General features: G+C 34.8%; 1 protein-coding gene and 1 long non-coding RNA gene across 3 annotated transcripts; one reads left to right on the forward strand and one right to left on the reverse strand.

Annotated features, from left to right (window-relative positions):
* Positions 1-413: 413 nt before the first annotated feature.
* On the reverse strand, positions 414-5,978 carry LOC110936954 (subtilisin-like protease SBT5.6). The gene is made up of 9 exons (XM_022179360.2): positions 5,831-5,978; positions 5,541-5,748; positions 4,490-4,669; positions 3,558-3,669; positions 2,128-2,689; positions 1,941-2,044; positions 1,497-1,854; positions 1,197-1,410; positions 414-1,123 (listed from the first exon to the last, which is right to left on the reverse strand). The coding sequence occupies exons 1-9, from the start codon at positions 5,897-5,899 to the stop codon at positions 600-602; spliced, it is 2,331 nt and encodes a 776-aa protein (XP_022035052.1). The 5' UTR covers positions 5,900-5,978; the 3' UTR covers positions 414-599.
* On the forward strand, positions 5,467-9,851 carry LOC118491110. Of its 2 annotated transcripts, XR_004890398.1 has the most exons (4): positions 5,529-5,658; positions 9,449-9,524; positions 9,658-9,716; positions 9,802-9,851. It is a non-coding gene; the product is annotated as an uncharacterized LOC118491110 (long non-coding RNA). The 2 variants fall into 2 exon arrangements; XR_004890399.1 differs by lacking the exon at positions 9,449-9,524 and having other exon boundaries at positions 5,467-5,658.
* Positions 9,852-15,538: the final 5,687 nt, after the last annotated feature.

Below are 15,538 nucleotides of genomic sequence, written 5' to 3' on the forward strand. Positions count from 1 at the left end.
TTTTTGGCCGGAAAAACTTCTTTTTGACCGGAAAACTCAACTTTTTGGCAGGAAAACTCAACGTTTTCATCCCAAACCTCTTTGTAACCTTAGATCGGACCTTTAAAACCTTTTTTCTGATAAAAACGTTTTTCTAGCCAAAAACCTTTAAAAAATAATTCGAGGGTTGGGCTACAAGCCATTGTATCAATTTTTACCAAGTCAGGTAAAATTGTATAGTCTCCCGCTATAGATCATCGCTCGCTGCTCTATGGACCACCGGACCCTCGTTGCTCGAAGATCGGAGAAAAGCCCTCCGTCTGCTCCGGCGAACGGCGGTAGTATCTTTGCCAACTCTTATTCACGCTGATGAACCGTCGCATGTAATCTATCTTAACTTATTTCTTATCAAACAACACGAATTGGTCCACATCTTGCAAACCCTAATTTCATAACTGATCACACAGACATATGTTAAAAACATAATCTGAAATTAGAAAACAAAACCTGCAATTTCCTGATTTCATGTTCGTATGTTAACTTTAATTATTCATCTATGTTGTGATTTCCAACAACTTTGTAATGTCATATAATAAGATGAAGCCTGATTAACATTATTACTAAACAGTAGACACTGCAATAGGACTTCTAACAATATGAATGCCATCACTCCAAGTGAGCCACCCAAACGAGTACACCCCTTTCTCCGCCTTCCAACTACCTTCAACCGTTAACTCGAAGCTCTTCGTCTCACCGGCACGGTTAAAATGCAATACAGGTGGAGAAACCTTGACAGTTATTCCCATTGGTGGTTCCACACTAGCAAAGTAAACACTCCCTTTACCGCCGACATTCGTAACCGTTCTTCCCACGGTCACTTTGCCATTTAGTTGCGGGAAACTGAAAGTCGGGTAGTTTAGGTTTTGAGTTGAAGGTGTGGTTTGGGGGCATGTGAAAGCTGGGTTGGATTTTAGATCGCCACGACTGCATAGAAATAAGAGATAATCTGTGTAGGAAGCATCGTAGACGAGCCCAGGATCAGCTGCTTTTTCTGGTCTGAAATGGCCCGACCCGTATTGAAATGGATCCGCCTTGTTGCCTGATGCGTCGGTTATTTGTGTCCCAACGTTATTTACTGTCCCAGCTGCAATTCAAACAAAAAAACAAACGTTAGTACGCACATAACCGAACATTTATTTGGGCTGTGGAGGCTGTACCAGTGGTTATAAGTGCAGATTTTATAGCGGCACTGCTCCAATCGGGGTGGATTGCTTTAAGCAGTGCAGCTGCAGCCGCTACATGAGGGCACGCCATTGAAGTTCCGGAAAGTAGGTTGTATTTTACTCTTCTGTGGTCATTCGCTATCTTCGTTGGAGCGTTACCGCCTGTCCATGCTGCTAATATATTCAACCCCGGTGCAGCAATATCAGGCTGTTGAAAAACACCAAACTTATTAATCGAATCACTTGAAAAACGCCTTGAAACGGGCTTTTGTTTATCTGGATTTAATCAATTACCTTGAGAATCTCGGGTGAAATTGCATTTGGGCCTCTACTTGAGAATGCAGCCATTAACGGAGCGGGTTTAACTTGTAATACGGTTTTCCCCGGATAAATATACGCTGTTCGGGTTTTTGTCGAATTTATGTATTGAAGAATTTTTATCGCATCATCTGATGTGACTGAAGTTGCTGGAAGAACATGAGCGTCTACGGTTAACTCAGCTCCATTGCGCGGGCTGTTGCCTAAAATGTACCCGATCCCACCGGCCCGTTTCACTTCCATCCCTTTACCAACTCTCGTCCCGTTCCCTCGTAAGCAAAAGACAATTTTGCCCTTGGCTTTTTGAGGGGATAATGAACCAGGTAAGCATTGGCTGCATCATTGATTCATTTAAAAATTCAGTATATGAATATATTCAGTTATTTTATGTTAGTGGATGGTAAAGTTTTGAATAATTACCCTGCTATGTATGTATTAGGTACATCTGCATTCACAACCTCTCCTGCATAAACAAGTTGATACATTTTCCTATGTGGTAGCTTGTATGGAGTTGCTGACTCACCCTGTATAAAAAAAAGTTTGACTTTTTAGTTTGACTTTTTGACTTGTCGGTTTAGGCTACAAGTATAGTTGTTTAGGTATCGACCTTGATTTTATGTCCATTTCCTAGCTGAATCGGGGCAACAAAAGCCCGATCAATGGAACTAGCCGCAACAGTGAAAATCCACGGGGCGGTGTTAACGACCGTGGATGGGGTCGGGCCTTCATTACCTCCGCTACAAACAACCAAAATGTTATTTTTAGTCGCTTGTAGGGCTCCGAGTGCAAGCCCATCTTGTGTGTAATCAATCGGGCTAGTCGACCCGATCGAAATGCTGAGTATATGAACACCGTCACGAATGGCATCGTCAATAGCGGCTAACATGTCTTCAAAGAGGCACGTGTTCCCGTCTTCTTTACCTTTGGAAGGTACCGGCCAGCAGACTTTGTAGATGGCCAGGCGGGCCATTGGTGCACCACCAAAAGCGGTCCCACGTGAAAACCCACCAAGGGATGACGCGTTGGGTACGCCTCGGCCTCCCACCGTTGATGCCGTGTGGGTCCCATGCCCGTCCATGTCACGAGGGGACCGGCTATCAGTGGTGGTGTTTAGAGGCCCGTATCGTGCTTCATAACCTTTGAGGTAGTACCGGGCCCCTATCAGTTTTCTGTCATAACAAACACATAGTTCATTTGCAAATTTTTTATTCAAAGTCAAATATGAATGATTTGATAATGTTTCAATTATTAGGTTGATAATTGGTTATAGTAATTTTATATTTGTGATTGAACATTGTAAATTGGGATATGAGATGATAAAATCTGACTTTTGGGAGGGACCAAACATTATGGCCTAAGGTACAAATGAAAGAAGCATAGGTCACAAGATGCACAAGAAACAGCCAAATGGTGGTAACCACTAGTGACTTGCTTATTAGGTCATACATTTGTATTCTATGAAATAGACAATCTTGGCTTTCTAATCACACCTCCCAATTCAACTGCAGCCATGTATAGCATGCTGGGACATCACCACCATGATTGGTCCATTCTAATATTAAATCAGTTTTTTATTTTATATATATTTGAATCAAACATGATATTAAGAGTTTGTTCCCTTTATTATAGTTTAAAACATTGAAATTAATTCGTTGTTGGGGTGTTCATAAATCGTTGAAAACAACCAAACTGTCTAAACCGAAGCAAGTCAAACGGTTTGGTTTTAGACTATTAGTAGTATACAAGTTATGTATATGTTTTATTCTCATCAACAATCTTTACCATCTATAATTTTTTGATACAAACTAACGACTTAAAAATAAGTCGGTCCAAACTGCCAAAACTGGCTGGTCTGGCCGACCCATACGACCCGCCGGATTTGTTTACAGTTTTCCAAAACCAGACTTTGCAGGTTTGGTTTTTTAGCAGTTCAGCTAAAATAAAATATTTTTTTTCTTTTTATAAATATGACTTGTAAAATAGGAAATTAAAAAAAATAAATAAAAAGAAAAATGTTGGTTGAACACTTGAACTGACCTGTTGCAGTGCGTTGATTTGAAACTGGGTCCAGTTTGGCAGATACCTTTCCAAGAAACTGGAATGGGTCCCATACCTCGATCACTGAAGCTCTCTGATTCTGGCCACACTCCTAAATACATCATAATACCAATTAAATTATTTAATATGATATAAAACTAATTAATGGTAATTTAAGTATTGCTTAGGCACTAGTAAGATTTATGTTGATAAGGAAAACATATAAAAAAGTAGCAATCAAATCTATTGCTATTTCAGTGATTTCAAGAATGTTATGACGACTATATGAATGTGGGGTCCATGTTTGTTCGTTGATGCTAATGGAAAGCCGTTTTGATGATGCGTATAGATTTTTCTTAGTAATTGTTCGACGATGAATGCACATGTTTGACGATGATGATTATCAAATTGTTTAAGAATTTATATACATCTTTTACAAGGTGTGAAAAAAGAAAAATTAAAAAGAAAGAAGAAATATACCACTATCTATCATGCCAACAAAGACAATTTTATTAAAAAGAAAGAAGAAATATACCACTATCTATCATGCCAACAAAGACAATTTTGCAATATGAGATTTGAATTACAAGTATGGCTAAACTCTTGTTACAATAAGAAAAACATATAGAAGTAGTAAATATATCTATTAGCTGACGTATCCTCTCACAAACTTGAGGGTACGTATAGCCGACCCTAGTCTATTACTATCTCAATAATTTCAAGAGTATGTTGACGTCAATACGAATGTGGGGTCCATGCTTTATGATGCTATTTGATGATGCATTGATGCGTATAATAATTGTTCTTTTTTTGAACGGCCAAGTAAATTTAAAATGTTTGATGACTATGATTACGCAATTGACTTAGAATTTATATGTATCTTCTTTAAACCTTTTAATGGAAAATTTAAAATGGAAAGAGAAGAAAAATACCACTATCCATCATGCCAACAATGACATCTTTGCCATATTGAGATTTGAATAACAAGTCCTCTCTATTCACTTGATTTGGCTTCAATTCTTCATCTAAGCCTACAAATTCCCATGACCTTGTGGTATGCAATGAATATTCCCTTTCATGGCTTGGTATCACCATCACTACCTCTTTCATATCTATTCATATTCAACAAATTCACCATTCTTAAGTCATTGTCATCAAATAAAAAAATTCTCTATAACTATTCATACAACAATAATCACTACATATTTATAACTATTTTATCCACTAAATATATATGTATAAACTCATGGAACGAATTAAAATGAGAACCACCTTAAGTTGTGAGAACCGTGAGAACTAGGCCATCCAAAAGGTTTTTCCGAATTTTTTTTCTCAAAAGTCATAAAAAATCATTTGTTTCAGCAAAAAATAAAAAATAAAAAAATACCGCATACCCACATTTACATGAGCCGAAAAAAAATATTTTTCTTCGTACAAAATTTACACCAGCGCGTAAAAAACTTGCATCAGTCAAAACTACCGACTCGACAATTTTTTTTTACTTTTTTTTACAGATGTGTTTATAACATTTTCATCTACGTTTGTGCAAAAAAAAAATTTTTGGCCCAACTCCCATAGGAAGAAAAAATTCTCACGGTTCTCACAACTCGTGGTGGTTCTCATTTGAATCGAGCCCATTCATGGAATAACTAAATGCTACAATAAGAATCACTAAATATTTATAGTTTGAACAAAGTTATGAGATTGAAGCCGAATAATAATTGGTATCGAGGAAGTGTACCTTTGTTTACGTGTATGGATGTAATAATTTTTATGCTAGGAAAAACAAATTAAATTATAATTCACGTGGTAATTTTTTGTTGCAAAAGTAAGAGCACATGGTGGACTTTTGTATAAGGGGAATCTACATATATCTTTATATATGTAATTTACGACGGTATGAAAGGCCACTTGCAAGTGGTGACAAATGTTAGTACTACCCTACTACTTCACATGAGGTACAAAGTGGCGGTTGTGGTTTACCGGAGAGTTGAGACGCCTCGTCGGCGGTAAGCAAGGCGGCGAAGCCATTGATGCTATGCTTATAGCTATAAAGGAGGGATGATCTTGCTCCCTCTTCAAACTTTTTGATTGAAAATAGGTAAGAAACATGACTTTCCTCAATCTCATTCAATGTTTTCTTTCCATTATCATTATCATCATCATTATGCCTCAAGTACACTATATACACCTGCCCATAAAAATACAAACATTTAAACTCATGCAAACACACACATAATATTTCATATTTGAGTTTTGAGTATGTATACAACCTTGGTGTCAACACATGAAGCTAAGAGAGGTAGGAGAAGAAGTAGAAGACATATAAGAGAAGTGTTCATGGTTGGTAAAACTTCAAAGGCAATGAAATGAATATTGGGGGATTTGAAAAGGGTATTTATAAGAACAAATGGTGTGCCATAGAATCTAGGGTTATTATCAACAAATCAATCTTGAATCTAGGGTATGGATAGAAACAAACAAGAAAAAAATAAAGAATATATATAAAAGCTTTTGAATCCCGTAAATTTTTACTTTTTTATTTTATTTGTTTACTTCATGTAAGGATTAAGATAAAACACATCAACGAAAAAGTACGGTTGAAAATTGAAGATTAAGTCGTAAAAACGAATATCTTTACTCTTTTATGCATCCGGACCCCTATTTGTCTTTTCATATAGTATAATATTTAAGAATAATTGATGAAAGACCAAAATGTCTATAATGTAATAATTACTCATAGATGCCTTTGAGAAGTTTCAATATTAGTATTAAGTCTCCGTGTTGTGGGCAGAGATGTAAAACCGTGCTATCAGCATTGTGGGGTTAGAGGCGTAAAAGCCGTGCTAAGTAGCAACCGAACGACAACCAAAACCAAGAAGATACGTAATGTAAAACCACAAATTTTTAACATGAAGTGACTCACGTTATATAACGTGGATGAAGTCAAATTTATACCGACACGTTTAGAAACTCGAGGGGGTAAAAAAACCCCGATGGACCAAATGTGACCACCAAACACCGTACTAAGTAGCAACCGAACGACGACCAAATCCAGAAAAACAACGTAAAATAAAAAAAAACTAATAAAAAAGTAAACTTGTTTTACTTTTGTGGCAAAATGGTAAAAAAATCAAAATTTTGCTACAAAATAAAAAAAGAACCACAAAGTTAAAAAAAAAGCCACAAAAGATGATACTATTCATTACCATGTTACAAATTAATATATATAAACAACTAGCAGGATGTCCGCACGATGCGGCGGAATCGATACTCGTTTTTTGGTAGTTTTCTTAATCATGTAATATTTATTGTAGCATCATTGTAATAGATATACATCAAAAGCGAAGTAATCGGATAATTTATTTCAAATGTAAAGCCGAAACCAAAGTCATCGGTTAGTCTATTTTATTAACCAATCGGTTTTCGGTTAATCACTTTGATTTATTCGGTTAAATTGACAATTTTTAGCTTGGTTCATTTAATTTCAGTTAATAGCAAAAAACAAACTTTGCTTAGAAATATATGAAATTGGAGTATAAATACATGAAATGAAAGTATAAATATATGAAATGGAGATATAAATATGAAATATATGAAATGGAGGTATAAAAGCTAGAAATATATGAAAATATAAATGATTCGTTTCGGTTCAACTAATTTTGGTTAAATGAGAGTACAAAAAAATTGATAACCAGTTTTTGGTTAATTCGGTTTTCAGTTAATTCAGTTTTTTGTTGATTTCGGTTCGGTTTCATCTGTATTTAGTTTGGTTTAGGTTAACAATTTAGTTAATGCTCACCGATAACCGGTTTTCAGTTAATTTAGTTAATTAAAAAAACTATAGCAATACTATACTCAAATTAAAGAGAATAAAATACTCGTTTATATGGTGTAATTTAAAAAAAAAAATATTAACATACCAAAAAGTTATGATCGTTTAAAATCTGGGGGTGGGGGGGGGAGTTAGTTTTTTGAAAGGGAATAAAGTGTAACTACTAACTAATTATCTATAATTTTGTTGAAGATGAAGGATTCAAGTGTAATCTAGATGAGATGATTAAATTGACGATATTTATTCACTTGATATTTTGTAGCTATTAAACATTATGGGATAAGGACTAAGTACGTTGGGCTTTAATCACTTGTACACTAAGGCATCATCTACTTGTACCTTTTAATCCATACGTCAATACTGACCAAGACAATTATCGAAATGTCGACAAAAATGAGTAGGCCGTCACGGTACGTTTGAATTTCTTTTAAAAAAATATTATAGTTTATAAGATATCACAAGAACACGTAAAAGAAATATAAGTTTGTTGTGGAGAGGGAAAAATGTAACGAATTACCGATAATTATGTTAAAATTCAGGGATTTAAGTGTAATAAGATAAGAGCAAAAGTATAATTCTTGTTTAAAAGACCAATTTACCCTCATTGTAGGGGTGTATTTTGCAAATTAAGAGGGAATAAGTTCCTATTATTTGGGTATCTTAAAATGTGTCTCCCTCATGCATTATAATATTAGTATAAACTAATATTTTCACCCGTCGCGCATTGCGACGGCATCGAAAGTTAAAATAATTTGAACTTATTCACTCGTCTCTAAACAAAATTTACGTCACAACACAGACCAACTGAAAATGCGCATAAAACTAAGCATGAAAACATCTTATATTTGACATGGCTCAAAAAAATTACGTCGAACATAAATCAACTTAGATTTGTACCTAAACATACTTAAAAACATGCACGTTAAAATAGTATTTTTAAATTGAAAATTAAAATATGGTACCACGCGTTGCAACAACGTTAAAACGTAAAGTAACTCGAATATATACTGCCTACTTGTATACCTACAAAATTTATATCAAAACGTAGACCAACCGAAATTGAACATAAAAATAAGCACATAAAACTCGAGAGGATTAAAATGACATTTTATAAAGTTTTTATAATGTCGATCGGGTGCAAGTGTCGATGCTGAAAGCGGAGGTACATAAACGGAAGATAAAACACTGTATATAAAATTAAGCAAATCATTAAGGGACATTTTATGCGACAATAAAAGGACCATGTCATGGCGATATATTCAAAAGTTATGGAAAAATTATTGGTTTAGGTCATTACAACAACGACACTAACCTACTCGGTAAATATTGAATTTAGAAAAATATTACGCTAAGTTAAAACAAAAAGAAAAAACGACAAAAGGAAAACATTATTTAAGTTGAGATGCAAAATATATCATTAGCAAAGTTGATGGACTGTATGATAAATTTATTAAATATCAGGGGGTGTAAATGAAAAATATATCCTAAAAAAGAAGAAAAAAATTCTTAAGCTGATCGAAATTTTAAATTAGGATTCTATAGATAAACTTGATTTTATAAATTTTGAATATAAAAAACAAAAATATCTATACTTTCTATAAAAAGAGAAATCTAAGTGACATAAGAAAAGCTGATGTGTCAGCATGAGAGCATGTCCAACAAGGCTTTTCTTATGTCATTATTATATCATAAAGCCTAATATATAAATCACTTTAAAATACATTTAATGCTCTATCAAACCACTGCCTTGTGTATTTTCAAATGTTAAAGGTCTGGCCCACATTCCAAAGGGAAACCACTGCCCTTTTATAAGAAAGTAGCAGATGCCTCCTTTGGCAAACGTATACCTAGCAACAGATGTTTTGAAATTGCGGGTAATTTGAAATTCAAAATGCATGGGGATATGTAATTTTAAATTAATGCATGTCACTCACTCACTTCTGTCAATCATCTTCTTATATAAACGTGTTCTCTACTTTTGTATTTTCAAACCACATTTCTAATGTATCTCTCCCTCAAATCCCTTCTTCTCAATACTCGGCATTTGTTCTTAAAGGATAAGAGAAAACTGAAGCTCTCTCTGTCCCACTTTCAAAAGAAAATTTGGGGATACGTGGTTTGCCTTGATCGTGGTAATGTGATATATATGATTATGTTTGTTTTTGTTTTTGTTTTTGATTTTGATTTTGATTTTGATTTTGATTTTTACTAAAGTTTTGTTATCTGAGTTATGACTAAATGATGATTGTGAATGATCTGCTGTAGATGATGATGATGATTGTTCTACGGTTGTTTCCAGTGTCATTGTTTCAATATCGTTTAAGGTATGTGTTTTTTGCTACTCCAGTTTTGAAATTTTGAATTTTTAATTTTGAAGTGATATACTCTAATTCTCGCTTTATATTTCAGTCTAATCACAGTTGTTTGAAATTCATACAATCTGCTGCGAGTTATTATAGGTTTGTATTAAAAGAAGAATAAAGTTAAATTAAACACAAAGAAACATTATTAAATGTACATTTAAAATAATTTTTGCTTATGACTAAATGATGATTATATATGATTTTGGGCAGATGATGATGATGTAGAACCCGTAGTAGTTCTTACTAAACGCAAGAAAGGATCTGCTACTGCTGTAAGATAAGATTTTATCTTACTAGAGTAATGGTCTTTCCTGCCTTTTTTGTATTAAAAGAAGCATAAGATTTGGTTTAAAGCAGCTCTTTATGAGCAAAGTTAAGGATTGAGTATGTGAGGACAGGGCTACTCTTCAACAGCTGAAGAAGTGTTTTCATGTACTGCATCTTGGTCTGTTCACGAGAGATCGGGTTTCTAGAAACCTGATTTGGATGCATTGAGTACTTTTGTGGAGTTCATGGCGATTCTCGAAGATATACATTGATGGAGTTTAAAGCTAAAAGCACTAAATTTTAAGGTAAAAGCACTAAATTTGAACTGTTAGGTTCATAAATTTCTTGGTGGTGTTGTTAGATTTTAAAGTTTCGTTGTAACTTTAAGCTGAATAAGTATTATTATGTAATTTTTAATATCATCTGATTATTGCAGATCGATAGTTTTGATGTAGAAGTGAAATCGGTACTTCTTATTTAGAAGTGAAATTGTCTCTGAGTTTATTTAGATTATTATGTTGATGTTCTATCTATTTCTGTTAGTGTATAGATCTGTCAAAGTTAAAGTTTGTCAAAAGAGAATATCTGCTCTAAATCATCATCTGCTGATCTAACGGCTGTTTGACTTGCTACTGGTGCCAACATCTGTTATTTCCTAATAGAGCTTTTCGAGAAAAGGAAGTCCTCCTCTCAATTGCTAAACATCTGTTGTTGCCAACATCTGTTTGACTTGCTACTGTTGCGAACAGGAGAGGCTTTAACAGATGTTCGTAATATCTTTGTATTCAAAATGAATAGATTTGGTATCTGAGTTATGACTAAATGATGATTGCTGATTTGTCAATTTTTTATCTGAGATTTTTTATCTGAGTTAAAATACATTTAATTTCAAACTACTGCTCTATATTTAAAGGTCAAAGGTCTGGTCCACATTCAAGAGTGCAAACTACTGCCCATAGCCAACAAAGTATAACTTAGCAGATGTTTCCTTTGGCAAACATATACCATAGCAGTGGTTTTGAAATTGCCGGTAATTTCAAATTCAAAATGCCTGGGGATATGTACTTTGCACTTAATGCACGTCACTCAATCACTTCTGTCTTATGGTAAAGGCGTCTTATAGGTAAATGAATAGGTTAATTGTAATTATAATAACGTGTTTAATTTTATATTTTTCCCATGGAAATGTATTAAAAGCCTAACGACTGTCGCATCATATTCTTTCGTCTGATGATGTATTTAGTCATAACCGCCTTCATTGGGTATATAAAATACATTGGGCAGAGGTTTTGATCATTACCGTTTTCATCCATCTACTCAATCATCTTCAAAAGTTTTTTGTTTATCAATATCATTAAAATTTCTTTTACTTTGAAAGACGCATTGGTTCACTGCAAAAATGGAAAATTTTGGGTTTGAAGTGATTGTTGACGAGATTTTCACAAGGCTATCTGCAGAAGATATTGGCCGTTTCAAATGTCTTTCCAAGAATTTTAAAAGGGAATTGTCAAGTCATGGATTTCAGATGATGCATGCTCTCCGAAGTGGAATTCAGTACAAAAGAAACTACTCTCCTTTAAAGACACGTCAATTGTCGTTGACGACGTAGTTGCTGGTAATTTGTATGTTGTTAGAAGCAAAACCTTAAGTTTTCCTAACAATGTCCACCCTAGCTGCTTACGTATTCTATCGTTGTTTAATGGTTTGTTGTTAGTTTGCAATGAAGGGATTTGCTGTCAACTGATTCTTTGGAATCCAACTACCAGGCGCTATAAGGTTTTGTCTGATGACTACTTCAATTCAATCATGATCGAAACTCTGATACTGGTGGAATTTATTTTGATTAGTTCAATGATCTGAAAGTGCTGAACATCAGATGTTACCGTAATGTAAATGCAGCTCGTGTTTACTCATGACGTCGTGAGTCATGGAGAACAATATATTTCGGTAGCGTAAACAATTATGGTTCAAGTGGTTATTCATGGTCTACAGGAGTTTATGCTGATAAAACCATATATTTTATGGTTTCAAATTATTGGTTTCCACTAGGTGAGAGGAACATCGTTGCTTTTGATGTTCTGAGTGAGACTTTCAGAATGCTTCGTTTTCCAGATAATATTGTAGTTAATCCTTGCCAAGGGCATTTTTTGACAATCGCAAAGAGGCTGCATTTGACTGTTATTGGAAAGTCTGCTGAACTAACTGCTGATTTGCTCAGATATGAAGAAGAAGGCTGGATGAAGGTGTTTGTTTTCAATAATCCTCGTGTAGTTGATTATGTAGATAGGTGCCGAAGGACTAATATAATTGAAGACAACAAGTGGCTGATAACAAGCATCTGGGGGGGATATGATTGAAGTTGATTAGAGCAACGAACTTCTGAAATACCTGTGACACATGTGCTTGTAATCATTGTAAACAGTTCAGTTATCAATGAAATAATGTTACTTGATCCCAATGTTTGTTTGTTTATGTTTGACATTTTGCATGTTTTGATTTTTGTTCAATTTCAAACTCTATATCACTTTCTAGAGAGTTATACGCAAACTGGTGCGTAAACGTAATCAGTTTAACGCGACAAATAAGTTTTGAAGGCTTTGGTATGGCAAAATCAAGTTTATTCGCTTACAAGGACTAAATTCGACAAATTACGAAATTATGCCGATTCGTACTGTAACAGACATTCCAGAATATGATCATAAGATAAACATACCCTACATATCCTTTACATAGCTTAGAAATAGGCTTTGAGGGGTTCGGTATGCTAAAATAAACTTTTTGGTCATTCAGGGACTAAAAGCGTCAAAAGGTGCATAAGTTTGCATTTTCGCGCATATCTTACGTTATGAATACATCCGGACATCCAAAAATTTATGTAATCATTAAAATATTTTATTTTAGTGATTGGCATGATAAAAATCCATTCGTCACGTAATTTGGATCGTTTTTCGCGTTCGTTCGTATTTCATCGTAATTAATCGAATAACGTGATCGTACGACCAAACGAACCGACATCCGACATATTTTTGAGCATGTTTCATGTCCCCTATGCTTAGGCATCATTGTAGGGCCTTGAAAATGGCTTAATGGGCAACAAACCGACATCCGACATATTTTTGAGCATGTTTCATGTCCCCTATGCTTAGGCATCATTGTAGGGCCTTGAAAATGGCTTAACGGGCCTTAAAAGTGTCGAAAATGGACTTAAATACATACAGGGACCAAATCTGCCATTTCTGCCAAACTTTGTTCAGGCGGGCCGCGTAAGCCAGCCTTGGCTTCTACGCGGGCCACGACAGAACCCCCAGATCAGCAAAACAAGCTGATTAAATCGGCAGCTGGGTTTCTTTGGTTTGCAAATGGTTTTTAAGCAATCTATGGGCTATTTTGAGGTGCCCATGGTATTCCAAAACCATGGGTGCACATGTAAGGCTCAGATCGAAGCTCGGTTTTCGAGGAATGATCTTAACGGTTACCCGAAAACTATATAAACCCGCATCCATTTCACTTGCAACTCACACTTGATCTGATTTCATTCTCTAAGTTGGAGTATTTTTACTTCATACCTTAGAAGAATTAGATCAAACCTTCGTTTCTTGGACCCGTTGTAAGTATTCTTTCGTTCTTTTACGCATTTTAAGCGTGAAAGTAGCTTTGACCAGTTTATAGTCAACACGAAGTTCGTTTGAACTTCGCAACGTGAGCGTAATCACGATGGTCATAATCCTTTGTGACTATACCTACTGATTACCACGTTATTTAGGCATAGTGACGAGTCGTAGTTTCGGTCAAAATGCGTATTCTTGCGTATTTTGCAACCAAACTACTCTTGGGTATCAAAACCCTTTGTTTTGATATCAAACTTGTTTTCAAACCTCGTTAAACATGTTTTAACATGTTTAGCTCGTCACTTTAGGTTTAGTGCTTATATAGGGACGTAATATAAGCGATCTAAACAATCGCTTAGACTTTCGAACCCGACCCGTTTGGTCGATCATTAGGATCCGACCAAACACATATTGTGACCATAGGTGCATAAGGAATAACCTTCCGAGGTTATACTTTATGGTTACTTAGTCTACTTAGTTGTATGATAGGAAATTATATGCCTTAGGAAAAATGACCAAAATGCCCTTTTTCGCCAAAATTCATTTTAAGCATATGTAACATAAATTTTGACATCTAAACTGATTAGGCAACATTATTAGACATGTTAAGGCATATTTTACTTGTCATAGGACTAGTTAGGCGGTCCAAACGCGTTTTACGCGAACGACGCGTTAAAGTAGCGTAAGCTACATAAACGGGTCATAATGGGTCGTAAGCACTTAGGATAAGTTCCGTTTTAGAATGCAGGCTTTGTTAAACCATATTACATGAGTTCCTATACAGTTTTTGGTTTACGAACCCACATTTTATCCAATCCTCCGAATTAGGTCCGTTTATTAACGTAGTTACCTATATTAGGTGCCGTTTAATTCCGTGATCTTTCTAGCATTGCTTGGTGGTTATCCAAAGACTATTGAGCAATCTTAAGTGAGTACATAGTCCCCTCTTTTACTATTTTTCAAACGTATTGTGGTGAAACACATGTGCCTACTTATTACTTTCGTGCTTTTCATGTTTTCATATCATATACTTGTTATGTTCATTAGTACACTTATAGTACATGATTTTATTATATTTTTGCTATGTATGTCCATTTAGTGCATACTTAGTGCATTGTTTTACATTACATTTTATCCTATGTATGTCCATTTAGTGCATACTTAGTATATTGTTTTACAATACATTTCACGCTATGTATGTCCATTTAGTGCATACTTAGTGCATTGTTTTTCATTACATTTCACGCTATGTATGTCCATTAGTGCATACTTAGTGCATTGTTTTACATTACATTTCATGCTATGTATGTTCATTTATTGCATACTTAGTACATTATTTTCATAAAACATGCTTACATTTTGGTATGACATTTGGTTTGTTTAAATGGGACAAAAATACATTCATTAACATTGATCACGTCGTTCGTTAGTAGGTAGTGGTACCATAGGAATTGACAACTCCCGTTCCTGAAATCCTAGGTTTGTTTGGATGGAAGGAATGACCGAATTTGATACACATAATTCAGATAAACCTTTAATTTGTTTAAGGGTTTGTCGCCACAATCTCAAGGCTTGAATGTATGCATTTTCACAATACCACATAGATGTTTGTATCAGTAGAGCATGCATTTGTTTTACAAAACATAACCTTGATTTAAACTATGATTTACTTCAATACCTTGTTTTGTGCATTTTGCCTATGGTGTAGTTGATACATTTCACTTACCATACATGATATTTGTTTACACATTACATGATTTACATTTGACAATAGACATGGTTTACACAATAATATTTGACAATTGGTTTAAACATGAACAATTTACATTGGTGGTTTGTTTGGGTAAGTGATTTAAGTAACGAGGCGTGTGTAATGTGATAAAAGCATGGTGGATATGTCGCTGGTAC

The sequence above is a fragment of the Helianthus annuus genome, chromosome 4 (genome assembly GCF_002127325.2).
Source record: "Helianthus annuus cultivar XRQ/B chromosome 4, HanXRQr2.0-SUNRISE, whole genome shotgun sequence".
NCBI lineage: Eukaryota > Viridiplantae > Streptophyta > Magnoliopsida > Asterales > Asteraceae > Helianthus > Helianthus annuus.

What these genes read in the sequence shown, in the direction of transcription:
- LOC110936954 (XM_022179360.2), bottom strand. Translation starts at nt 5,899, where the DNA reads ATGAACACTTCTCTTATATGTCTTCTACTTCTTCTCCTACCTCTCTTA. An exon ending in AAATCAACGCACTGCAACAG is followed by an intron (nt 2,690 to 3,557) that starts GTCAGTTCAAGT and finishes TTGTTATGACAG; the next exon opens with AAAACTGATAGGGGCCCGGT. An exon ending in TTTCACCCGAGATTCTCAAG is followed by an intron (nt 1,411 to 1,496) that starts GTAATTGATTAA and finishes GTTTTTCAACAG; the next exon opens with CCTGATATTGCTGCACCGGG.